Source organism: Mustelus asterias, chromosome 18 (genome assembly GCF_964213995.1).
Source record: "Mustelus asterias chromosome 18, sMusAst1.hap1.1, whole genome shotgun sequence".
Classification (NCBI taxonomy): Eukaryota; Metazoa; Chordata; class Chondrichthyes; order Carcharhiniformes; family Triakidae; genus Mustelus; species Mustelus asterias.
Window position 1 is genome coordinate 56,368,155 of NC_135818.1, and position 27,895 is coordinate 56,396,049.

Sequence of the window (27,895 nt, forward strand, 5' to 3'; positions counted from 1 at the left end):
AGACCCACAAAAGAGAGGAAATCCCTGTAATGGAGAGCTTTAGGTCGGCAGTCACCTGTTTCCAAGCATGTGAGAGGGATGAATGAAAAAAGACTTCATTTAAGATTAAATAATCCTTGCACTGACCAGAATTTGCTGTCCAATTGCTTTGCTCAGTTTCAGGTTTTTTCTCAAATCATTCATTCTTGTCATATCTGGTATCGGCAAAATTGTACTGAGTGGAAAGAAACATTGGCCAATCTATTTTAGGACCTTAGCTGTAAAAAAAACTAACCACAAATCCTAGATAGTTATTCAGTGACACCAGTGCACACAAAACTATCTCTAATTATCAATAACAAAGATTATAAAAATGCTTATCAACAGCTTCTCCTACCTCGAACATGCCAAAAGGAAATGCCTATCAATCCTCATTAAGTCTTTGTAAACATAAACAAAATGTGCACAATCTTCTGAAACCTTTGTTTATTTTTTTCATGGGATGTGAGCATCGTTGGCAAGGCCAGCATTTATTGCCAATCCCAAATTGCCCTTGAGAAGGTGTTGATGAACCACCTTCTTGAACCGCTGTGGTCCATTCGGTGCAGGTATACCCACAGCGTTATTAGGAAGGGAGTTCCAGATTTTTGACCCAGTGACAGTGAAAGAACAGCAATATAGTTCCAAGTCAGAATAGCTTGGGAAGGAACTTATAGGTGGTGGTGTTCTCATGCATCTGAAGCCCTGGTCCTTCTAGCTGGTCTCAAGCTTGGAAGGTGCTATCAAAGGGGGCTTGGCAAGTTGCTGCACTGCATCTTGTAGATGTACACACTGCTGCCACTGTGTGTGGGTGGCGGAGGGAGTCATCATTAGGGTGTCAATCAAGCAGGCTGCTTTGTCCTGGCTGCTGAGTCTCTTGAGTTTTGTTGGACCTGCACTCATCTGGGCAAGTGGAGAATATTCCATCGCACTCATGACTTGTGACTTGTAGATTGTAGACATTGATGAAGCCGTTTGCACCTTGGACACTACCCTGAGGAATTGCAGCATTGATGTCCTGGGGCTAAGATGATTGGCCTCCAAAATCAACAACCATCATCCTTTGTGCTAGGTATGACTCCAATCAGTGGAGAAATTTCCCCCAATTTCCATTGACTTAACTTTTGCTGGGACTCATGGATGCCACACTGGGTCAAATGCTGCCTTGTTGTCAAGGACAGTCACTTTCACCTCATCTTTAGAATTTCTCTCTTGTGCCCATGTTTAGGCCAAGACTACAATGAGATCAGGAGTTAGGTGGCCCTGGTGGAACCCAAACTGAGCATCAGTGAGCAGGTTATTGCTCTGTAAGTGCTGCTTGATAGCTCTGTCTATGACACCTTCCATCATGTTGCCTATGAGCAAGAGTAGAATGATGGAATGGTAACCAGCTGGAATGGATTTGTCCTACTTTTTGCAGACAAGACATAGCTGGGCAATTTTCCACATTGTTGAATAGGTGCCAGCATTGTAATTGTACTGGAATAACTTGATGTGGGGTACGGCTAGTTCTGGAGAACAAATCTTCTGTACTAGTGATGGGATGTTGTCAGGGCCCACAGCCTTTGAGGTATCCAAATCAAATGGAATTAATTGAATTGGCTGAAGACTGGCATCTATGACATTGGGGGACCTCAGGAGAAGGCCGAGATGGATCATCCACTTGGCACTTTTGGCAGAAGATGGTTGCAAATGCTTCAGCCTTGTCTTTTGAGTTGAAGATGTGGATATTTGAGGAGCCCCTGGATGTAGCCAGCCTGCAGAGTTTTGATCTGGCCCATTAGTTATGGGAGTGCTTAGCTCAGCCGATTGAATGCTGGCTTCACTGTTTAGCATGCATGTTGTCCTGTGTTGTGGCTTCATCAGACTTGTACCTTATTCTTAGGTATACCTGCTTCTGACATGCTTTCCTGCACTTCTCATTTTACCAGGGTTCATTCCCCGGCATGGTGGAGTGGGAGATATGCCAGGCCATGGGATTACAGATTAGAGATTAAATACAATTTTGCTGCTGATGGTCCACAGCGTCTCATGGATGCCAATTCTGAGCTGCTAGATCTGTTCCAAACCTATCACATTTAACCTAGTGGGTAATGCCACACAACACAATTGACAGTATCCTCACTGTGACTTTGCCTCCACAAGGATGGAGCTTTCGTACCCAACACCGTTATGGAACGTGTCTACATTAATGTCGGGTGTTCGACCCAGTTTTATTCCTTTTCAACTTTTCGGACGTGCTTTGGCACTGAGTGATTGACTAGGTTATTTCAGATTCCAGTTAAAAGTTGACCACATTGTGTGGAGAGGCATATAAACCAGATCAGATTAAGATAGCAGATCTCCTTCCCTGGAGGACATTGGTGAACCAAATGGGGTTTTACAACAATCTGCGAGTTTACTCACCATTACCGACAGTAGCTTTGAAATTCCATATTTATTAATTAAATTGAAATTCCCCAGCATCATGGTGGGATTTGAACTTGTGTCCCTAGAGCATTAGCCTGAACCTCTGAATTACTCGTAATATTACCTCCACGTTAGCATCCCCATATTTGTCAGCTTTGAAGTTTTTAATTTGCCAGATGTTTACCTGCATAATGGTATTAATTATCCGAAAGCAAAATGTTTTAAATGTGCAGAGATGAAGTAAGACTACTGAAAAACTACTGTAATAAAATCAAGTGCTCATTAGATACCATGCAAGCTGCTCCATTTAGTACAGAATTATCCCTGATAAACATTAAAACCCCGGTTCCCTGAGCAATTTAGTGCACAACATGTGCCAAGCGCTGTGGTACTGAAGCACGCAAACAAGAAGATGATCAGTTGTCTGTGTTGTTAGTTGATCTCAGCTGGAAGGTTGGCACTGGTGAGGCTACATTGGGACTGGATGTACCAGGTAAGACTGCGAGATAGTCAGTGCGGAGTAGCTGCCCCCGTAAATGTAACAACTGCTGGTCAGGGAATTTATTTTCCAATTGTTAGGGATTCAAACATAAGAAAAATGCATCCTGAAATGATAAAAATGCTATATAGTTTTTTGTTCATTAATGCTTATTTTTTACTTTCTTTTCCCTTGAAAAATATCTCCTTTCGTTGTCTGATATTTTCTTGATTCAGATTGTCTTTTCATTTCCATTGGACTTTCTGTTTTTTTGCCATCCACCCACCAGGCCAGGCAAACAGCTGAGACACTCTGAGTCTGGTCTCTCATTGATCAGAGAATCCCTACAGTGCGGAAGGAGGCCATTCGGGCCCATCGAGTCCCACCCAGGCCCTATCCCCATAACTCCATGCATTTAGCGAGTGCCCCTGACACTGAGGGGCAATTTAGCATGGCCAATCCACCTAACCCGCACATCTTTGGACTGTGGGAGGAAACCGGAGCACCCGAAGGAAACCCACACAGACACGGGGAGAATGTGCAAACTCCACACAGACAGTGACCCAAGCCAGGAATCGAACCCGGGCCCCTGGCGCTGTGAGGCAGTTGTGCTAACCGCTGTGCCACCGTGCTGCCCCCAGATGACATCGGTGCAGTGGAACCAGTACATTTCACAGCGTACACCTGCAAGGCGTGTTTTTAGACACATGTCCTTCATTTAATCATAATGACAACAGAACTGGGTGGATATCTAACAAACACAACATTGGAAATGTGAAAAATATTCCGGGGCAAACATGTGTTGTGGAAATGTCAACTTAGGCAGGAAAATGAGTGTAGCCTCACTGAGGTCATCGTGAATGAGAACCTATGAAATGTGCAGGAATTCAAACACAGTGCCAGCATCTCCGGGTGTGGGGAGAGGAAAGCAGCTCACAAATATTATGAAGTGGAAAGTAAGTTATTTTTAAAATTCAGTTAGTGATGGTTGGCAAGGTCCAGAAGCTCTCAACGTGACATTTTATGAGTGTGCGAGATAGTGCAGAATTGTAAAGAAAGGAAAAGAATATCATAAAAGAAAGAAAGGGATTCCACTGCCTGAAAGGAACAGGTTCAGTAATAACTTCCAAAAGGGAATTAGATGGATACCTGAAGGGAAACCATTGCAAAACCATGGAGAAAGAATGGGCTGGTGGATCTAGTTAGATAGCTCGACCAAGGTGCGCACATCCTGCCTCCTGTAATGGCCTCCTGCTGTGCAGAAGGTTTTAAAGGAGTCTACAGTGGAGGGATGGATGTGTAGAGCTGGTGGAGAAGGGAGAGAAAAAGTAATCACCATCAACGTGCCTGTGCCATTTTCAAAGGCTTCACTCATGGATCCTCTTCATAGAATCATAGAAAACCTACAGTGCAGAAAGAGGCCATTTGGCCCATCGGGTCTGCACTGACCACAATCCCACCCAGGCCCTACCCCCATATTCCTACATATTTACCCGCTAATCCCTCTAACCTCTGCATCTCAGAGCACTAAGGGGCAATTTTAGCATGGCCAATCCACCTAACCCGCACATCTTTGGACTGTGGGAGGAAACCAGAACACCCGGAGGAAACCCACACAGACACGAGGAGAATGGGCAAACTCCACACAGACAGTGACCCAAGCCGGGAATCGAACCCAGGTCCCTGGAGCTGTGAAGCAGCAGTGCTAACCACTATGCTACCGTGCCGCCCACTTCCTCCCCTGTGACAGTGACCATATGTCAGCCAGGTTCTATCCACATTGTACTGCAAAGACTGAGCCACATGGTTGGAGATAACCTGCTCTGCACCTCCTTCACTCACTCACTCACTTCGCCCTCAATCTTTGCCCTCAATTTCTATGCAACCCATGCTTTCAATCCCTACCCTACCTGCTGTACCACTGGTTAGCTCCAATGTAAGCAACAAGAGACATTCCTGCGCTTGGGTTGCTGCCTCTTCTGGAACATTCCCTCCCCCCGATATGGAGTCAAACCTGTCAAGCAGAATAGGCTGACTTTCAGGTGTGGTACCGATGAAAAAATGACACGTATGCGTTTAGTTAAAACTCCACAGCACCGGGGAATCAGAACTTATCCCTTGGCTTGGAAATCCTGCTCCAGCAAAGACCAGGGTCATTGAAACTGTGTCTGATTGCAGAGGTTGGGAGAAAATAACTAACCTCAGTGGTCCCCAAGTAAGGTCGTTAACTGGGAACAAAATGTTTGGCATGTATCAGATGCTCGTGAAAAAACAACAAACTGCAAAAAACAGGGAGAAGGGCTAATGCTAATGAGTTAGACGGCGATGATTTTTTAAAATTAATTTGTCGGATGTTCTTGCAACAAGCTACAAATATTGTAGATAATACCTTTACAAAGGCTAGGCACTAATGAGAAAAGGGCAAATTCTACATTTTGCCCTCCCCTTCCCCCGATGCATGCTGGGAACGCTTATTCGCAACCTCAACCCGTGGCTTTCTGTTTCTTCATTTTAATACCGGAAAATGAAAATGAAAATCGCAGGCTAAAGGTGCACTGTTTCCCACTTGGAAGCAAGAAACCTCCCTTATAACGTCCTGACATCAATCTACAGATATGGATGTGACTTTTAACAAAAAAGATAAATTCAGTTCCTGTTTTGCATAGCAAGTGAAATTAGTTAGAAGCACTAAACAGAATTAATTACAATTACTTTGGCACTTCTCCAGAAAATGTATCCATCTAAATTGAAACCTTGTCGACTATGAGTCATCAAAGGGCCCCAGTTTATCATCACTTCAGCTGTCATTCAAAAACCCTTGCTCAAGTCTATATAGATAATAGAGATACACATGTGCATGTTTTAAGAAGGGGAGAATGGAGAGGATGTGCACTGATTCTTGACAAATATAAACCTCCGATGGAATTAATTTTTGTTTATTTTTTCCTGTTCTACTTAATTAGCAAAGCCTCAGGCAAAGGAGGCGTTATGAACTGTTCATTAATATGCATTTCCAATGCTGAGCTCAGCATTGTATTTATCAATTGGCAGCTTGATCACTTTGCGATCTCCCTCCCCCCTAACTTGATGAACCCCAACAATGTTGTACTCCGAGGCAATGTTATTATGGGGGAGCAGCATAACGACGGGGATCAGATTATATATAAAAACCATGAGATGAGTGAGATCATGAGATTAGACGTTCTCTAGAGGATTCTGATGAGCTATTTTATTTTTTAGCCTGTGATTAGCTTAAGGTAAAAAGCAGCTTGACAGGATTTCGTGTTACCTTTGAACCCTGTGATTTTTTTTATTTGTCAGTGCTTGGCTTTTGCCATACTTTTACTTTGCCCCGGAAAATGTGACTCAATATCATCTGCCCGAGCAGATAACATTCTCATGTAGTAGTGAGAATGTCTTATCCCAGCCGCCCTTATTTTTCCTCCAACTTATCTCTATCCCTTAGTAGCATAATGGTTAGCACTGCTGCCTTGCACACCAAGGACCCGGGTTCGATTCCCAACTGGGTCATTGTCTGCGCAGAGTCTGCATGTTCTCCCCGTGTCTGTGTGGGTTTCACCCGGGTGCTCCAGTTTCCTCCCACAGTCCGAAAGACGTGCTGGTTAGGTGCATTGGCCATGCTAAATTTTCCCTCAATGTACCCGAACAGGTGCTGGAGTGTGGCGACTAGGGGATTTTCATAGTAACTTAATTGCAGTATTAATGCAAGCCTACTTGTGACATTAATTTTTAAAAATTTAAACTCTCTGATGCCCCAGTAAAGTGATTTTGTTGATTTTTTTTATGGGTATATCTTTAAACCATATCCATCTCCAAAGTACATTCTGACTTTGTATAATCAAGGCTTCCTTGTCTGGAATGAGCATTTTTATCTCGGTAACAGGTCTCAGTATCAGATGAGAGGTTGGCACTTTTGCATTAGTTTTGGAGATAATTGGCAGGTGCATGGTGTTGTGACTGACAACTCAATCAGGGTTAAAAATTGGACAGCCCCAGGAAATGGGTGTGGGGTTTGCGATGCTCAATGATCCGATGCCCGTTGACTGTAATGTTGGCAGCATGCCAGTCTCAGGCCGTCGCCTTAACTGAATGAGTTCAGCATCCAGCCAGTGCTAACTACATTGCTGATTGGCTGGATGCATCTGCAGGGAGTCGGTAGTTTGAGCGCCTTAGCACCACTTAAGGACTGCTCAGATTAAAGCCAGACTGCAACTCTTAAAGAAGAGGGTCATTGTGGCTGGACCAGGTGCTGCCTGTCATCCAGGAGGTGGTCTGAGCTGGGAAATAGTGAAGAATGGTACAACGTGAGAGAAAGGGGCTTTCAGATGCTGCAAACAGGCATTAGTAGAGGAGGTGGAAAGAAAGGCGGATGTCTCATGTCCATTGGGGACTAGGAGCACCACCAGGAACTTACTCAATGGGTGAAAACAGCCATTGAGGTCAATACCAGGAATCAAGCTCAAGGACCTGCCACAAAAAGGTTCACTGTCCTTACACTAGTGGTCAAGGTCCGTGAATACATGGTCAAATGCCATATCCAACCAACAGCCCCACCAGTGTCAGAAACAGTTCAATTCCCCAAACCTCTATCACTCACCTACCAGCCATCAGGACTCATGCTGTCCTGCCGCACCCTCACATACATTATACTTCCGCAAACCTCACACCCACACCTCACAGCTTGTGCACAATATCAGCTATTCAACTATGACAGCTGCAACAGATTGCACTCTACTCATGAACAGACTTCCCTCTCTCTCGCAGGGCAAGGTGGTGCACAACTGGAAACAACAGGAGGCAGGGCAGGTGAATCGGCACCCCCTAATCCCGTGCTCCCATGGAGAAGACAATGATGACCATTGTTGGGGTGTCAATTGCTGAAGCCTTGCCAGGCGGAGGGGCAGACAATTCTAAGATGATGATATCCACGTACCTAATCTTCCTTCTCACATCTCACAACCCCTCTTCTGACCTAGAAATTGCAGATGGAGTAAGAACTCTCACACCCCATCGCAACTTTACATTTATGCCTTTCTCCTTCCAGCAACGGAGGAGCAGTAAAAAGACTGTGATGAAGATGAAATGCTGTCACTCGATTTCAGTCTTACAACCACCAGTTTGGATACTGACATTACACAGCATTTAGAGGAGAGCAGGGACTGATGCATTAGGAAGCCAGCCAAAAACCTTGCGCTCAGCGCCAAGGAGCACAGGGGACTCCGGCAATATCGTAGCAAAGGGCATTGTGCCAAGCTTGGAGACCATTATTTTTAGCATGGAGTGGTGGCTAACTCAGTTTACCCTCCTGTGGACACAACCACAATGTAGCATCTGATGGCCCATGTTGCAGCTTCTGTTCCAGCACATGCAGCAGCCCCCAGTTTCTCAGGGCTGCAGTGAAAGCTCAGACTGTTACTATCAAGTCTGAGGTTTACAGAATGAAAAAAGGCTTGCGGGTCACAACAATTCAGAAATCCATCCTCCAACAGATTACTAGGATTGCTGAGGCATCACCCCAAGGGAGTAGCAGTGGCTCCACAGAGCGCAAAGCTGCTGTCCTCTCTCAGGAACACTGAATTCATCTCCCCACCACTTTACTAGCTCCCTTGTGGTTCCCTGTCAGCCAGCCAGCGCAGACTGCTGCTGCCCATGCCAAGATGGTGCAGTACCCAACTGATTCTTTTAGTCTCATAGCTCTTTGAGGTTATCCTCCAAGGCCACCTGCAGTCTGCTCCACTGAAAGGTAATGGACTTCCACCAGGCATGTGGCAGCCCCTGGGGTAGCAACATATCAGAACACAAGGGAAAGCAAGGGCACATGGAAGACGAGGGTGATTGGATGACTTTTGAATGAAATGTGGCATGATTTCATCTATAAATTTGCTTTGGAATGTGTATTTTGTGGTGACATTTGCTTTTACGTTGCGGCCAAGTGGATGATGCGATGATCAGTGACAGGAAACGGAAAGAATGGGATTGTTACTGAATGGGGATTTGGGACTGCTACAGAATGTGGGAATTGGGATTGTTGTTGAAAAGGGAATTGGGATTGTTGTTGAATGTGTGAATTGGGATTATTGCTGAATGGAGATTTGGGACTGCTACAGAATGTGGGAAATTGAATTGTTGTTGAATAGGGAATTAGGATTGTTGCTGAATGGAGAATTGGGATTGTTGTTGAATGTGTGAATTGGGATTGTTGCTGAATGGAGATTTGGGATTGTTGCTGAATGGGGATTTGGGATTGTTGCTGAATGGGGATTAGGGATTGTTGTTGAATGGGGATTAGGGATTGTTGCTGAATGGAGAATTAGGATTGTTGCTGAATGGAGAATTGGGATTGTTGCTGAATGGGGAATTGGGATTGTTGCTGAATGGGGAATTGGGATTGTTGCTGAATGGGGAATTGGGATTGTTGTTCAATGAGGAATTGGGACTGTTGCTGAATGGGGAATTGGGATTATTGCTGAATGGGGTTTTGGGATTGTTGTCGAAAGGGGAATTGGGATTGTTGTTGAATGAGTGAATTGGGATTGTTGCTGAATGGGGAATTGGGATTGTTGTTGAATGAGTGAATTGGGATTGTTGCTGAATAGGGAATTGGGATTGTTGTTGAATGAGTGAATTTGGATTGTTGCTGAATGGAGAATTGGGATTGTTGTTGAATGAGTGAATTGGGATTGCAGTAATTGGTATCTCACTTGGATGAATTATTCATGGACATCCTACCCGGACAGCCCGATAGGTTGCATTCTCTCTTCCTGTTCCTCCCTCACCTCAAGGTTTCCATTCCTCAGCTGTTCACTGTTTATCTGCAATGTCCCTTCATGATGTGAGGTTGTGCACCAAGCAGCAGACAGCAATGAATCCTGATCGCCAGTCTGCCAAGTACTGCAGGGCAGCTCCACATTCATGCAGGCAGTGGAATCATTCTTTCAGACTTCTAATGCTCTGCACTACCATATATTGTGTGGCTGTGTTTCATTCATTGTATGCCTGCTGCCCACGCATGCATAAGCAACATGGCAGAGTCATGAGACATATCACCAGCGATAGCTCTTGTTGCCCAGTAGCCATCTATGGATTGCCATGTTGGCTCAAATCTAGCTGACACAGTGGATTGCTGCAGAATGACGGCATTATGACTGCTGCCAGGATACCAGGTAATGACCTGCATGGCACCCTGCCTTTGGTCACATTCCAGCTGGATGTTGGGGAAGAGGGATCCCTTTTGTTCCAGGACAGGGCAGTATGATGTGCATGCAGTCAATGACACCCCGCACATGCGGAAGCCAACAATTCCCATGAAGCTGCAAGCTCACTCCACCCATTAGGCAAGAGAGGATGAAATAGAGTTAGTGCTCTTTAACTGGAATGTGTCAGTGACCCCCCCACGTTTTGCAACATTGGGTGACAAACTTGGAAATGTTGCAATTACTGGAGCCAGATGTGTAGGTATTCATGGCTACAGTCACCATCCCAGTCACTGGCAATGCTTGCTTTGCTCTGAGGTTGCAGTTGTGGCTACAGCAGGTGGCAGGTTTCAGTGAGGGCATCCTTACTGAAGCAGAGATATTGTTCCTCACTGAGGTTCAAGTAGGAGAACTGCTCCCTGAACATCCTGTCAAATGCCAATGTAGATTATTTTATTGCCTGGAGGGTGTTTAGAGGAGGATTCTACATGCAGGACCAAAGATTGGTAGAAATTAAATCGTTCTAACATTTTGTTCCCTCCACACTCCCTCTTCACATTTTTTAAATCTGATCACTGTCTCTCCTAAATGTGATGTGGAGATGCCGGTGTTGGACTGGGGTAAGCACAGTAAGAAGTCTCACAACACCAGGTTAAAGTCCAACAGGTTTATTTGGTAGCAAATACCATAAGCTTTCGGAGCAGAGCTCCTTCGTCAGATGGAGTGGTCTCTGTTCTCCAACAGTGCACAGACACAGAAATCAAGTTACAGAATACTAATTAGAATGCAAATCTCTACAGCCAGCCAGGTCTTAAAAGGTACAGATAATGTGGTTGGAGGGAACATTAAACACAGGTTAAAGAGATGTGTATTGTCTCCAAGATGTGTCTGGAGACAATACACATCTCTTTAACCTGTGTTTAATGTTCCCTCCAACCACATTATCTGTACCTTTTAAGACTTGGCTGGCTGTAGAGATTTGCATTCTAATTAGTATTCTGTAACTTGATTTCTGTGTCTGTGCACTGTTGGAGAACAGAGACCACTCCATCTGACGAAGGAGCAGCAAGCTCCGAAAGCTTATGGTATTTGCTACCAAATAAACCTGTTGGACTTTAACCTGGTGTTGTGAGACTTCTTACTCTCCTAAATGTGACAACTCAAGCTAGGCAAAGTTTCACAGGCAACAACAACTCGACAATATCTCAACCTAATTGCAATTTAACCTCAGACCTGAATGGAAAAGTCACTTGGCCAATCAGTAACAAAGGATAACGGCATGGTGGCTGCTGCCTCACAGTGCCAGGAACCTGCGTTCAATTCCGGCCCTGGGTGATTATCTGGAGTTTGCACATTCTCCCTGTGTCTGCGTTGGTTTCCTCCGGGTGCTCCAGTTTCCTCCCACAGTCCAAAGATGTGCAAATTAGGTGGATTGGCCATGCTAAATTGCCCCTTTATATCCAAAGATGTGTAGGTTAGATGAATTAGCCTTGGTAACGCTGTGGGCTTATGAGAATAGGGTGGGGGAGAGGGTCTGGGTGAGTTGCTCCTTCAGGGAGCCCCTGCAGACCCGATGGACCAAACGGCCTCCTTCTGCTCTGTAGGTATTCTATTCTATTCTACGATAATCATCTCCAGAAGAGATGGAAAAACGTACGGTGCTGATTTTATCTCTGAGTAGGTTTTGGTGATTGAGTTTGAAAACCAATCTGGTGTGGTGGAAATCAGGGTTGGATGATTTCAGCTCCCATACCAGCTGGCCAACTATTCACATCCAGTTGGGAAATTGGTGGGAAGCAGCAGAAAGTTACTCAGTGTGGGGATCACCAGCCTAAACAAAATACAGGGCAGGTTTGGGTTCTGGGCTGTCTTGCAATGAAAGCAAAGAAAAACGCTGAACTTTTTCAGTCACTTTTGGATCTAACCCTGCTTCCGTATTGCATTTCTATAGTGAGTGTCAGAATCAACTTCACACACAATGGGTCAGATTCTCCGACCTCGCCCGTGGCTGGGATTCTCCGGTCCCGCTGTTGTGAACTGAGATTTGGCTGAGCACTGTTCTCACTGGCAGTGGTGGCGGGGCACATGAAACCGGAGAATTCTGGCCAATGAATCATTTCTAAATGCAGTGAATGCTGTCACGCAGACGAACATAGCAGCTCAAGTGCACAAACTTCTGATATCAGGATTTATGTGTACCCATCTTTAACACTTCAAATTTTGGCTTAACCACTATATGTTTCTAACACTTCTCCTTTTCACAACATGTTTTATCTGCAAGCTGAATTCTCTAGAGTTCTTCACCGATAAAGAATGCAGGTGCATGGACTGTATTTTTAATTAATTTATTTGTGCTATTTGTCAAATTATATTTTAAAGAATTGTCTGCTTAAATATTTAAATAGAATGTACAAAAGATGCACAACCATAGCCAATATACAGATCCAAGTCCAACCGTGTGTTTTTTAACTGTAGAAAAGTAATGTGTAAATGTTTTTACACTGATCTCAATTCACAATTTAAAGGCATACTGTTTTTCCAGCCATTACCATTTAGATATTCTTTCACACCCTGTCCCAGCATTGTGTTGTTGTAGTCATTTGCTTTGCTTTGCTGGTAACTGCCAACAAGAAACTTAACTGGAGCTTTATCCCTCCTTCAGTTATCTGACACAGTGACCATTTTAGAAATGATCGCCAATGATTTGAAAGCTTCCTTTTCTTTAGGCAACTTAGGCGAGTGCAAGCTGTGTTGCTGGATGTTCATGAAAAGTAACCATAGTTATTAAGTAAGTGGTGTCAGCCTCAGCTCAATGGTAGCCTTCGCACCTCTCCAGTGACTTGAGGACATAATCTAGGCTGAACACTTCAGAACAGTCCTGAGGGAGTGCTGCACTGTCAGAAATGTCTTTGATTGGATGAGACTTTGAACCAAAGCCCTGGCTGTCCCCTTAGGGAGATGTAAAACATTCCTTGGCATTATTCAACAAAGAACGGCAGCGTATGCCCAATGTCCTGCCTCAATACTTATCCCTCAACCAACATCTCTAATCAAGATTATCTGGCCATTTATTCACCGCTGGCTTTGGGATCTTGCTGTGTGCAAATTTGCAGGGAGGGGAGTGAGATGGTGAAGTTGCCACGGCTGCCGGAGGGAATGTTATGAAGGCTGCTACACAGGTAGCCTTGATTTTATTGATGAAGAGTCCACGAGGTCCTTGTACTTCATGTTTGAGATGAAAGTGGAGGAAGAAGGGGAAGAGGGTTTTGATGAGATGATTGGTCAGAGGGGAAAAGGAGTCTGTTGAACATCGCATGGGAACTTTCTTATACGGCATAGTGACCAGGAATGGAAGTGCAAGCTGATTTTTTTCTTTCCCGTTCTATGGGCATTGAGACCAATTACAGAGCTCCAGCTGAGGCCAGACTAGGAACTGATATTTGGGCCTAATAACAGGATCAGACCGAGCATTTACCCTCTAGGTAGACATGGCAACCGAAATGGAGGCAACATAAGGCCAGCAAGGGGAAAAGAAATGATGAAATGTGAGAATCGCTCATTCCTTCCTTAAGCACAACCCTTGTTTGCAATAAACGAAATAATAAAAAAATGGAGAAGTTCAAAGCAAAAGGTAAATTACAAATAAATTGCATGGTGGAAATGAATTTGTAAACCACCCTGTTACAGTCCTCTATGTAAATAATCAGCTTTGTCAACAATGCTATTTAATCACCAGACACTTTTAAAAGAGCTACAGAACTTTGAAAATCCTGTTTTGTGATGTTTTCTGTTAATTATGCTCACTTAAAAAGTGTATATTTTAACGTGAGCATTGTGTGCTGATTACATCATTTGTGACTGGTGGATTCCCTCAATCTGACCGAGTAAGGAACTGATTTAATGATGGTATAGATTGCCATTCACAGAAAATGCTTCTGTAATTTTGTCATTTTTTTTATATCTGTGATTACTTAACTCAGCCCATTCACGTGCCCCCTTATAAGGATCGACACTGACTCTCCCTGCATAAAGGGGAAGCGTTCACGGAAAAACTCTCCTTTGCTTCATTTCTAACAACGTTGGGCACAGTGTCTAAAGGTTTAAAGTGCAGTAAGTGGCCTTACTAGGAACAGATGTGCAAGACTTCTGTAACATCAGCAAGATATGCACATTTCTCAGTGCAAGCATGGTCTATGGGTAATTACCGTGCAGAATCATTAGGAAACAATATCGCTTTGACATGGACCTGTTTTACTATTTGAGCTCACATTGCACAGTTCCACTGTGTCAGACTGATGTGATTTAGTTGTCCTGATCTCAAGACCTCCTTCAGACAACAAAATTCCCTTCTATTTATTTTGCCCCTGGTCAGGGTTTGGAAATCCTACACTGTACTTGAATGCAAAAGCGAGCTTGGAGAAGGCTACCGCTAAGAGTACAAAAGGTTATAGGTTGCTGCAGTTTATAAATGCAGAACTCCAGCATGAAATTTGATGGATAGTGCCTCAAGCACCCTGGTGTAAAGAGATTACAAGGTGATTGGACTCCATGGTGAGTGAGGAACCAGATACAGCAGCCTGCACATTAGCAGCCTTATTTTTAGATCATTATGATTTAACAATTGCTTGCAATTTTGCATAAATGCAAGTTAAAGCTACAATATTCCATAACGAAGGACATTTTCCTCATTATGCCAGGATTATTCCAGCCCTAGCAGCAAGTGCTTTAAATTGTTGATGGAGTGGGGAAAAAATGCATTTCAATTCCAACTTGCTGTCATTTGTAATCAATTTAAATTAGCAAACAATTGAAGTTAAACACTAATAGATGAAACCTGTTCAATCAGGTCGCCGCACTGGGAAAGTGTTTTTATGCTTTTGCTTCTCTCAGGACAGCAGCCCCATTTTGATATAATCTATTCCTTTTCCCACCTGCCTCTTAGCCTCCAACAAAGGGCACATTTCTTCAGGGCTTCATTTCCATATCTCACCACATCCACTCTCCCCAGCCCCACCACCACTCCAAATAGATATTATCCACAATAAAAGGAAGGGCAGGAAGCCAGAACAACCAATGTGCTGTTGTCCAACAGCCAACCCAAACAATCATTATCCTGTGGTATGTTTATTTATCCCATTCCTCTCACTCCGCCACCCCACCCACCACCACCCCCCAAATATGGTCATTGTGACTAAGTTCAGCCCCAGCCCATCTGTGTGCAGCATGGCTCTGCCACAAGTTGAGCTGCATGGAGTACTGAACCAGCATGGCGCCCACTGATGCTCCAGAATGCAGCCTACAGCTCTCTCCTTTAATAAGTGTATCATCCTTATCTCTGTGTTAAGAGTAATGGTTGGCTGAACATTTGAATAGCAAATTTCCTGGACAGTATAAGGGGCAAAGTCATTAAACTGTGTTCCCTACACAATAACTTTGATGGTAGCTGACCAACATTAGGAAAGTCGCACTAGCAAATTTACATTAACCACAGTCATTGGTGAAACTCCACTTCTTTTTCAAAATCTTTATATTTTCTACCTTCCTCTCCCCAAAACGGTTTGTGCACGTGTACATAAAAGGCACGTGCAGAGCAGATTTGGATGTCTTTGTTAGGTTTGTAATGTTTAGAGAGGACTGCCATAACTCTCAGCTTCTTTTAACACTGGAACCTCAAAGGTAAGTGAAGGAACCGCGTAAGTTCTTTCCTGGTAGGCCTCCATACAGGCAATGTAAGCATCGTCTGGGAGTGCAGGCCATGAAAATAGCCTGGACCCCAACAATGAGCAACTCTGTTTCATTTTGCTTTGTCAATTGGTCCTCTTATGGGTCATGGCTGAGATCTGGGGTTGGAGGGAGTCTGGGCAACTCTCCTCCTATAGTGGACAGGCACTGGGTGTTTCTACTTGCATGGAGCAAGTGGGTGCCAGAAGTGTACACATAGTGGCATCAAACAAACTAGATCCTGCTGATGCCACTGAATTGGGTGGAGTCAGCACTGCAGTGCATTGGTAGGGTTGACCTTGACATAACAGCTAGCATCACAACCATGGAGTAACAAAGTCTGAACGTTTCTCTACCAGAGGTAAAGGCCACCAAATGTACATCTTGGTGCTGACTTCTGTACCGCACTGCTGATAAACCTCCAACTTTAAAAGACATTTTATATTGAATGGCATTATCTAACTGCGAACTTTTAAAATTATTGCATTCAGCGTTAACAAATTCATTTTCTATGTGATTGAATCATAATTGTGCTAAATATTTTTAAAAGTAATAATAAGCATTTAATGCATCAGATCCTTTTTGCAGGTTGAAAATGATGCTGAAGCTTTTAATTTATTGTACTGTGCAGCTAATTATACATTATGGATTGTAAATACCTTGAACAAATTGCAGCTTACTCCATTCTTTGTTTGAACAATCCATATCTGATCAATACATTATTACTACTTTACTAATAGAAACTGAGAACCAATTATATTAATCTACTAAAACCACTCCCGACATTTCCATGACACTGTTTAAAAGACTTTTTCATGATTTCCTTGTAAGTGGTTTGGACTCCACGACACAATCCATGTAAGGCATGGATTACACAGGAGACTTTGAATGACTACACGGTGCATTACTCCTGAAAGTTCTATCTAGCCTACAAAGTAAAGCTTGAGACAAACTGGGTGGCTGTGACAAAGTGCAATATTTATTTTGTACACTGCACTCTATCACCCGTGTAGGTCCAAATTAAATCATGAATTCTATAAAACAACACAACGCCTTACAAAAGGCTCAAGTGTCAGAAAGGTAGAGCAAAATAAAATTCATAATTTGGTGCTTAAATATAATGTCTAGAGGACTATATCATCGATTTCACTGATAAAAGAAATCAGTACAATCTCAGCTTTAAATGAAATGCTTTTACCTAGATATAAAGGTTGAGTTACATTTTAATGAATGGGAGGAAAACATTCTCTGCTCATTACGTGAACTTCTGAAGGATATATTATTTGGTTAAGTCCCCCTGTGGCCTAAGGCAAATGGTGAAAGGTTAATAAAGACTTTAATTGCACCTGTCTCTAAAACTGTGACATGCTATAATAGCAGTTTCCCATCTAACTTTCCTTCAGGATTTACATATGGCATTAGTGTTTCTCCTCGAGTGCTTAGACAAACGAGTTATTGTTCTGGATACTTCTACAAAAATAACATGTCTACAAGTGCAATTTACAATGAAGGCTGAAATAATTTTGACCAACACCAACATACCCTGTTTAACTAGGATGCATTAGCTGAGGGCAAAATACTTTTGACTTGCAAAAGAAAGAATTCGGGACACATTTATGTTCAAAGCATTTTAAACAAAGCACAAAGTGAAATCGTTGTACTATATAATTCCAGCACCCATAAATATTGCAATGAAAAGACCTATTTAGTAGCAAACTGGTTAAAAAGCACTGGAATCCAAATCTGATCCATTTTAAACTTTAACAGTGCTACACATAACTTTAAAAAATCAATATCCTGACTGTTACCAACAAAAAGAAATGCTCCACAACAACTAAAGTGACAGTTTCAGATTTCTCATATCAGACACATTATATAACAGGGTTCTTTACTTCATCTTTGTATTTTACTTTCAATTCTCAGTTAGAATTTTAAGCATTATTGCACAAAACTGCTGTTCAAAACTGTGAAAACTAACCAAACCAGCATGAAAGGCGTGCTGGTTAGGTGCTTTGGCCATGCTAAATTCTCCCTCAGTGTACCCGAACAGGCGCCGGAGTGTGGCAACTTGGGGATTTTCACAGTAACTTCATTTCAGTGTTAATGTAAGCCTACTTGTGACACGAAGGAACTTAAACATTGCTTAATGAAAAATACATTTGAAAGCTCCAATGGGTTGGCACGGTGGCACAGTGGTTAGCACTGCTGCCCCACGGCGCCAGGGACCTGGGTTCAAATCCAGCCTTGGCTCACTGTCTGTGTGTTGTCTGCACATTCTCCCCGTGCCTGCTTGGGTTTCCTCCGGGTGCTCTGGTTTCCTCCACTGTCCAAAGATGTGTGGGTTAGGTTGATTGGCCATGGTAAATTGCCCCTTAGTGTCTAGGGGATTAGCAGGGTAAACACATGAGATTAAGGGGATAGGGCCTGGGTAGAATTGTGGTTGGGGCAGACTCGATGGGCCAAATGGCCTCCTTCTGCACTGTATGAATTCTAATACAGCAAATTAAATGCACAATTCTTAATGCTACAACTCTAATGCTCTAACTTCTGAATCTTATGCTTATGAATATATTCCACCAGTTGCATGTCATCCACTAGTTGCATGTCACTTGAATCTGCCTCCAACATTTGGGGTGCTTTTGTTCAATGCTCTATAAGTTGTAGCCTGACACAAGATGCTCCACTTCAGGAAAGAGAGCAACTCCTGCAGTCATTGTCTACACCAACTTAATGCATGTCTTTATAAATTGCAATATCTGCCTCACCACCTCCTCCCTCAACCTCTCACTGTCTCTAAATTGCCAAACCGTTTATCCAACATCCAGTACTGGATGAACAGGAACCTACTCCAATTAATTATTGAAAGGATTGAAGCCAATGTCTTTGGTTCTTGCCATTCCCTCACCAATGATTCCAGCCCTTTCTCTGGTCATTGTCTGAGGCTAAATCAGACTGCTCACAACTTCTGTATTATATTTGCCCCCCTCCCCCAAGATGAGTTTCCAACCAAATATTCACGCGGTCATTAAGATTGCCTATTTGCCCCTCCATAACATGTCCCTTCCTCTCTGTCCCTTCCTCAGCCCTTCTGCTGCTGAAACCCGCATTCATGCTTTTGGTACCCCAAGGTTTGACTATTCTATTGTATTCCGGGCTTGGTTCTTACATTCTACCCTCTATGAAACTGAGTTCATCCAATATTCTCCCATCTGTGTTCTAACTCACATCAAATGCTGTTCACTGATTATCCCTGTGCTTGCTGACATAAATTCTCATCCTTGTTTTCAAATCGTCCCATTTCCTTGCCCCTTCCCATCACTGTAATTTCCTCCAGCCCCACAACCCTCCGCGATCTCTGCGCTTCATTAACTCCAGCTTCTTGAGTATCTCCAATTTTAATCACCCTATTATTGGTGGCTGTGCCTTCAATTGTCAAGGCTCTAATAACTGGACTTCCTTCCTTTAACCGCTCTGTCTCTCCACCTTGCTTTTCTCCTTTAACATGTTCATTAAAATCTATCTCTCCTTGACCAAGTTACTTGTCATCTACCCTAACGTTTCCCTCTGTAGTTCGGTGGTCATATTTTGTTTTATAATGTCTCAGTGAAGCATCTTGTGATATTTGATTACATTAAAGGTGCTGTATGAATGAATATAAGTTGTTGTTAACATGCAGTTCAGCACTTAATCTGCATGGGCTTTTGCTGACCAATGTAAAACTTTGCATCCCAATTATATCCCTGTAATATTTCAAAGTATGAGAATGACACAAAGCTAAATGGGAATGTGTGTTGTGAGGAAGATGCAAAGCAGCTTCAAGAGGATTTGGACAGACTTACTGAGTGGGCAAGAACATGGCAGATCGAATATAATGTGGAAAAATGTGAGGTTATCCACTTTGGTAGGAGGAACAGATGCGCGGAGTATTTCTTAAATGGTAAGAGATCAGAAAGTGTAGTTGTAGAAAAGGACCTGGGTGTCCTCATCAGTAAGTCACTCTAAACTAACATGCAAGTGCAGCAAGCAATTAAGAATGACAATGAAACGTTAGCCTTTATCGCAAGAGGAGTTGAGTACAGGCATTGTGAAGTTTTGCTTCAAATGTATAGAACCTTGGTTAGACCATAGCTGGAGTACTTTGTGCAGTTCCCTCACCTTAGGAAGGATATTATTGCCATAGAAGGAGTGTAGCAAAGGTTCACCAGACTTGTTCCTGCGATGGCAAGACTGTCCTATGAAGAAAATTGGGGAAACTGGGCCTGTATTCTCTAGAGATTCAAAAAATGAGAGGTGATCTCATTGAAACCTACAAAATACTTAAAGTAATAGACAATATAGATGCTGGCAAGATGTTTCTCCTGGTTGGGGCGTCTAGAACCAGGGGACACAATTTCACAATAAGGGTGAAGCTACCTCTTTGGTGTTCAGAGGGTTGTGATTCTTTGGAATTCTCTACCTGAGAGGGCCATGGAAGCTCAGTCATTTAGAATGTTTAAAGCATAGATTGACAGATTTCTAAATACCAATGACACAAAGGGATATAGGATAGTGTGGGAGAAAGAAATTGTATTTAATGATGGAGGAGGCTTGATGGGCTGAATGGCCTACTCCTGCTCCTATGTTCCTATGTTCATTCAAAATCACACTACCTACACGAGGTCAGTAGAGAACAGCCTACTTATTGAAGGTACAATTTCACTAAACCACTGCAGATGCTGACACATATTGATGTTACTAGTTCTCTTTACAAAGAAATAAATCAGTGGGCAAGAATAAGCAATACACAAGTGACAGAGGAAAGGTACAACTTAATTCCCTCATCCAGCCGCACAAAGATCTGGAAGTTGAACTCTTCATTGTAACCTGTTTCCTAGTTTACTCATCCTTCTCTATCTTATCTGTGTTTGTCATCGACCCTCTTTATTACACTGTATAAGCCTTTATAACCCAACACTGATTCTGTTATAGATGATGATAGTACTTCAGTAACAGATTATGGGCAAAGGTATGTGTGGAAATGGTGCTATTTATAATATCCAAAAGTAGGAAACTTACCAACATGTGAAATTCTTAAACTAATGAGCAGAATCGCTCACCGTGAACGTTAAAGTCTATTCAGTTGAAAAATATTCCGACAATATAAAGAATTGAGTGCAGTTATTCTGAAGTTTCACATCACCATATTAAGCCGCTGCTTAATATTTTGCGATCTTCTTTAAGGAACAACTTTTTCTTACAAGCCGCACGAGTATGTCTTCATAAGACGTAACTGTTTATTTTATGGTGGACAATGGATTGAAAATCTTGCAGCAAGTAATGAAAAATGGAGAATGGGATCTTTTCAGTGACTTGTCAGGACAGAATCTTCAAAACACCCCGCCCATCATACCCACCCACCAGCACCAAAGAGGATGCTGAAGCTGCTATGTAGTATTTTCAAAGCCATTGTTGAAAGATCCCGTGATTATTGTGGCAAACAAAGGAGATCCATTCATCCTTTATTTTGTTAGGAGGAACAGCTAGATTATTTGGAGTTTACATTATCATAGACTCTGAGCTTCTTTCTCAATAGAAGCTGAATGAATGGTTTAAAACCACAACACAGTGAAGCTTATTGTGGAGAATATGTGGATTGCTAAACTTCAGAACAAAGCAAAATCAGCTGGAACCCTATGTAAACATAACAGACTAAACCACTCAGTTAAAAGGGGCTAATTGTCTTATTGCAGTAAGCACTTCTAGTTGTAAATAAGACAATATGCTCATCTATAGAAATGTACTTTATAAGTAAGATCTGCATTCAGTCATACTCCTGAGGTGCACCAGACCACTTATTTTCACCTTTATAAAAAGTACAATAAGAACCTTGTTTGAAAATATCCTACTATTGAGTTTTTGTAAGTTTTTTTATTAGTCACAAGTAGGCTTACATTCACACTGCAATGAAGTTACTGTGTAAACTCCGTAGTCGCCACACTCCGGCGCCTGTTCAGGTGCACTGAGGGAGAATTTAGCATGGCCAATGCACCTAACCAGCACGTCTTTGGACTGTGGGAGGAAACCAGAGCACCCGGAGGAAACCCACGCAGACACAGGGAGAACGTGCAAACTCCACACAGACAGTGAGCCAAGCCGGGAATCGAACCCGGGTCCCTGGCGCTGTGAGGCAGCAGTGCTTGTTTCTTTCACTGTGAAATTGAAAACAATAATGTGATGTGTTTTGGAAATAAAGGCCAAATTCAACCCTGCCCTGGTCCACCAACAAACAAGGAGAGACCACACAGGGTGGGTGGGCTTTGAGAGAAAGGTCTCCTCACCTGGACCCCTGCTTGTGAACCATTGCCTTTGCAGAATGTGCTTTTTAAAAAATTCTCCCATGACGAGGCTCCCCTTTCCGTGACAGAGACGGATAAAGCCTCGATTATTATTAAGAAGAATTTGCTCATTGTTCACTGGTCAGGTAGAGCAGTCAGTGGGATCTGCAGGCTGGGCAATAGCAGAAGGTAACCTTTACTGACAGTTAATGGCGGAACGGTAGAGAGGACATTTCGCTTTAGCAAATGAAACTTTAAGATAGGTGCAAGACCTTCAGCGCAGGCGGAAATCAAAACGATGCTGTTGCATGAAATAAGGCCCAATAAACGTCTGGAGACCATAAATCCTCCACACGACAATTACACAAGGTCGTTTCAGTGCAGGTAACTTGCTCTGGAGTTTAATTTCCTGTTACGGATGTCAATTATTGAAAGACTGAAAGGAAGGTGTGGGGGGCATTATCCCCGCACAATGTACCTTTTTGAATATAAGTTATATGTCACGGGTAGAGTTTTCTATTGGGGGAAACTGTAGATATCCCCTCTCCCAATTCTAACATTTCAATGATCCAAACAAGCAAAGGGATTGACAAACACTATTAGTGCGAATCGATGGTAGCAAATTGGCGTCTTTCAATCCAATCAGCCCAGTAAAGGAATGGCCAATTGCTCCGCCGACCTTTAGTCAGCTGAGTCCCAGCACACCGTACACCATTTCCAATATTTTCATCTGATGGTGTGCCTTGGCTCATCTTCCTCCCCAGGTCGGGAAGAACCCCAGCCCCACCAATAGGGGGCTCAGTGTGTGTATTTTAATATGGGGGGTGGAGTCTTTGCCTGTTTCTAACTCCGGTGGGAAATCTCACAGAGTGCTGACTGGTAAAGGTGGGCAGTGCCCTCTCATCTGGAACACGCTGCTGCCTCAAGAGGCACCAGAGCAGCTCAGGCTGAAAGATCTCCAGTCCGTGCCCCCCCCCCTCCCCCCACCCCCCTACCACTGCAGACACTGGGGAGCAGTTTTCCCTTCACCGTGTGGGCGATCCGAGAGTCAGACTCACACACACTGGAACCGTCTCCCAGGGCTCTGAAAAGGTGGAGTAATTGATAAATAAGGCTGCTATTACTAAAATAGGGGATTCTAAAGGAGGGCAACGGGTCTCGAATCAGTCCCAACTCTCTGAGAAGCAGTGTAGTTGAAGCAAGATGCCAATTGTTGGAGCTAGCCAAGGAGAGGGGCACTCAGAGTGATGCCAGGGCGCACACACACACACACAACACACACACAGTTTATTGAATTCGTACCTTGATGGATCCGGGGATGACGAGCTTCATGGCTTGTCTTTTCAGTTCTGTCAGCTTGAGCTGGCAATGCTTACACCAGCTTCCTTTCTCTTCCTTCTCGAAGGTGCAAGACTCCGTCCCGGAGACGGCTCCAGCTCCCTCGGGAGCGGGGCGACTCCCACAGTGATTTTCCTCGGCCGCCTGAAACCTCTTCCTGAGACCGGATTCCAGGGGGTTCGACGCTTCCTTGCCTCGGCTGCCATCCAGCACCTGTGAAACATGCCCAACCGCAAACATTGAGATGTGCTTGGCCACTTTCTTCAACACCGTAGGCGTGACGTCCAAAGTTAAGTGGAAGGGTAAAACTATTAATCTGCCTTAAAGTTTATTTATTTATAAGTCACAAGTCAGCTTACGTTAACACTGCAATGAAGTTTGCCTTCTTTGAGTGTTAACACGCACACACACATACAGGAGTCACTCATTAAAACATTGCTTCAAATCGTCTTGCAAAAGTTCAGCTTGTTTATTGCCAGTTACTGTGGGGAGTTAGTGTAAACTCCGCACAATGTCCTGTGTTAATAAGTCCAATCATGTTTTTGATTCATTGACATTAGGGAGCATTAGTACAGTATGGTGCTGTCGCTATGCACCTCTTGTTTGTCAATGTACTCTTAGAAAGCGCCAGCGAATGAGCCGAGGGTGCGGTGTAGCTCAGAGCCAGACTCAAACTTCAGCCAGCCTTGCCCCAAGTACAGTCAGTCACCCTCCTCCCCTCCCCCCCAGTCTTGTTACTTACCTCCAGCCTGTGGCACTCCGGCTCCATCCCGCGAGGCTTACTCCCTGGCATTTTGCTTTCGGGTGCTGCAGGAACGCATCAAGTCGGGACGAAAGCAAAACAATTATTGCACCAAGTGTTGACTCTCCGCTGAGAAGTGTGCATTCATATCCACCGCAGCACCACTGAACGGGCGCTTGGTCAGAACCAGGAAGGCAATTGCTGTTAAATTGTTTTTTTTTTCCCTTCCCCTCCCAAATCTGAAGTCTAAAGCGGTATTTGTTTATAAAGCGCTTCCACATCCATGTCCGAAAGGGGACAAGAGTAAGTTGGACTTTCAAACTGTTTCAGTGTTGGGTTCGGGGAAGCGGCAGCGTGCCTGGCAGTGGGTGGAGCACAAGATGCATTGAAACCACTGATCGTTCAAGGAGTTCCCGTGACTGACGACAATAAAACTGCTCAAATACCGCAACCCCTGCAACAACTTTCAACTGCCTGTGTTTACTTTCCAAACGGAACCCTCGGCAGTTTCACTCATCACCATTTCAAATGACAAAACAGCCAGGAATTGTCTATGCGACTTAATCTCACGCTCCCCACCCCCCCTTCCCAAACTCAAGACTGAGTCTCCTGGCTAAAACAGTTTCTAGAGTATGTGAAGGTGTGGACAATCTCCTGTTTCGGAACGCTACATCATTCATTGCTGCAATTGTCATTCATAAGGGAAGATTACAGAGCCATCCCAAGAGTAGCAATGTTCTTCCAAAATCCCGCACCGCTCACTACTTTAGATAGCTTAGTTTTACTGATGCATTGACTGTTTGAAATTGAGCTGTAAGTGGGCCTGGGATTCAAATTCACTCAAAGGTTCAAGTGACAGCTTTCCATCCTCTACCTGCTGAATAGTAAAGAACTTTTCTTAAGATGTCGAATGCTACATTACAGTGAATAGATTGGGGTTAGTTTAGCACCAAGGTTTAAGCAAATAACGTTGTTAGATATGTATTTGCAACTACCGCCCCCTACCAACACCAAACTATATTTCAAAAAGAATTCATCCTCCTTAATCTAAACAATTTATTTCTAACGTTAAAGTCAAATTTTAACTCCTCGTCCTCCTACAGTCTGTATGTGTGTGTGTGTTTAGCCATTTCCCTCTGTTAGTCTGGGAAGTTGGTCTAGTTTTGCAGTCTCCATCCGCTGTAGTTACAGCGCCACTTGTTGGCCACAGTTTAAGAATTTGCGGAAAGGTCCAAACTCTCAGGAAAAGGAACCTGCTTCACGGGAACTGAGAGACTGGGCGTTCTCCCGGTCACAGGTTCAAAATTCACTCAGCGGGGGCGCAGGCAGCCCATCAACGCCTGCCCGGCCCAGTTTTATCTCTCTCTGTGAATGCGTGTTGCCCTCTTTTTAGGTCAAACCAAATAAACAAACTCAGATTAAGTCAGGACAAAGTAAAAGGGGCAGCTCCCCAAAAAGGAGGGGGAACAGAAATCAAAGTACAAAGGAAACTTAAAAACATCAAATTAAAATGTGATTATTAGGGTCGATAACGCACCCCAACCCCTGCGGTGCCCAGCGGGCGCGGAAGGTGTCAACCGCGCCCGTGGACACCGCATGCTCCCTCTCCAGGGACACCCGGCCGCGAACGTAGCCGCGGTAGAGGGGAAGACAGTCAGGATGGACGGCCCACTCGATCGCCCGCTGCCTGGACCGGTAAATGGCGCATTTCGCCAGGCCCAGGAGCAGGTTCATGAGGAGGTCGCCATCCCGACCCTCCCCTCTCCGCACCAGGTATCCATAGATCAGGAGCGTGGGACTGAAGTGCAAACAAAACATCAATAAAAGGTTCTTTAGGAAAACATAAAGAGAGTGCAGCCTAAGACACACAACATAGACATGGTCCACGGACTCCACAAGGCCACAGAAAGGGCAGTCTTCGGAGCCCGTGAACCAGTGAATCCTACGGTTGTGCGGCACTGCTGCATGCATCACCCTCCACCCCAGGTCCCTGACATAATTGGAGGAGATCCCTCCGTAGAGGGACCTCCAGCGGGGACCTCCGCCGCCCGGCGGCAACAAGGCCCGCCATGGTGTATCCGGGCGACAGGCGAGGAGGAGGTAGTGGAAGGTGTGCAGCAGCAGCCCGCACAGGAAACGCCTCCGCGCGGTGGAAAAAGGCACGGAGGACATTTCCGCGAGGCGGTTCAGGCTGTGGGGCACCTCACGCAGGGAGGGGGGTTGAGGTTTTGGGCCAATGTGGAATTCCGCCCGAACAGGGGAACGCTTGGGCGGGAGTGAATCCGTGTTGCCTAAGTCATAGAATCCGACAGTGCAGAAAGAGGCCATTCGGCCCATCGGGTCTGCACCGACCACAATCCCACCCAGGCCCTCTCCCCACAACCCTAGATAGTTCCCCTGATACTAAGGGGCGATTTAGCATGGCCAATCCACCTAACCAGCACATCTTTGGACTGTGGGTGGAAACCGGAGCACCCGGAGGAAACCTACGCAGACACCGGGAGAACGTGCAAACTCCACACAGTCACCCAAGGCTGGAATCGAACCCGGGTCCCTGGCGCTGAGTGCTAACCACTGTGCCACAGTGCCGCCCCAAGAAAGAAATAGTCTATAGATGGGAAGGAAGGTGGCAGTACCTAATAACACTGTATATAGGGAACTGTGAGAAAAAACTTGGTTTAAAACAGAATATTTCTGCATTATTTAGCAAAATGACACCATACTTGCGATTTCCATGTTTCTTTGGTGGGGGGCGGGGGGGCGTCTTGATCAATGTTTACAGTGTCCAGGAAAAGTATACATTCAAAACTAGATAGAAACGTGAACGATTATCATAGAATCCCAACAGTGCAGAAGGAGGCCATTCGGCCGGCCCATGGAGCCTGCACCGACAGAGCATCTCACCCAGGCTCAATGAATAAGGATGAGGAGTTTTTTTTTTAAAGTGCCTAATGTACTCAATCATTCCAAAACTTATCATGAATACTTTCTCCTATGATCACAAATGACAAATCTGTTAAACCAAAGTTAAACTGGAGAAACTTGAGTAACTATCCAGATTTCAGTCAAATACTCCAGCATCTCTATGAAAAGCCGGGCTCAGGGGGTGTAACTTTAGCACGACTTTGAACATGAGACTCCTTTAACATTGGTGACTTGGCCCCCCCATCAATATCTAACTGAAGTGACTCCTATGTGTCGGGGAGTAATTTTTTTATTCATTGGTGGGACGTGGGCATCGCTGGCTGGCCAGCATTTATTGCCCATCCCTAGTTGCCCAAGGGCAGCTGAGAGTCAATCCCATTGCTTTGGCTCTTGAGGCACGCGTAGACCAGACCAGGTAAGGATAGCAGATTTCCTTCCCTAAAGGGCATTAGCAAACCAAATGGGTTTTTCCAACAATCGACAATGGTTCCATGGTCATCAGTAGATTCTTGATTCCAGATACCTTTTATTGAATTCGAGTTCTACCAGTTGCCGTGGTGGGATTCGAACCCAGATCCCCAGAACATTAACTGTGTTTCTGGATGAATAGTCTAACGATAATACCACTAGGCCATCGCCTTCCCGTAAAGAGAGGCACGCTATGCTTCATGGTGAAGTCTCTCAGCGAATAATGAATGAATAATGTCAGTGTGAAGACACAATATGGAAGGTGGAA

General features: G+C 44.2%; 1 protein-coding gene across 1 annotated transcript in view; it reads right to left on the bottom strand.

The window, feature by feature from the left end:
- LOC144506838 (kinesin-like protein KIF26A) overlaps positions 1–24,338 on the bottom strand; it is a 215,824-nt gene extending 191,486 nt beyond the window's left edge. The window contains exons 1-2 of the mRNA XM_078233194.1: positions 24,235–24,338; positions 23,457–23,705 (exon numbers count right to left, since the gene is read on the bottom strand). Of these exons, the coding sequence (XP_078089320.1) occupies positions 23,457–23,705; positions 24,235–24,285 (300 nt within the window). The 5' untranslated portion in view covers positions 24,286–24,338. The remainder of the gene's footprint in view (positions 1–23,456; positions 23,706–24,234) is intronic.
- Between the last annotated feature and the right edge of the window lie 3,557 nt (positions 24,339–27,895).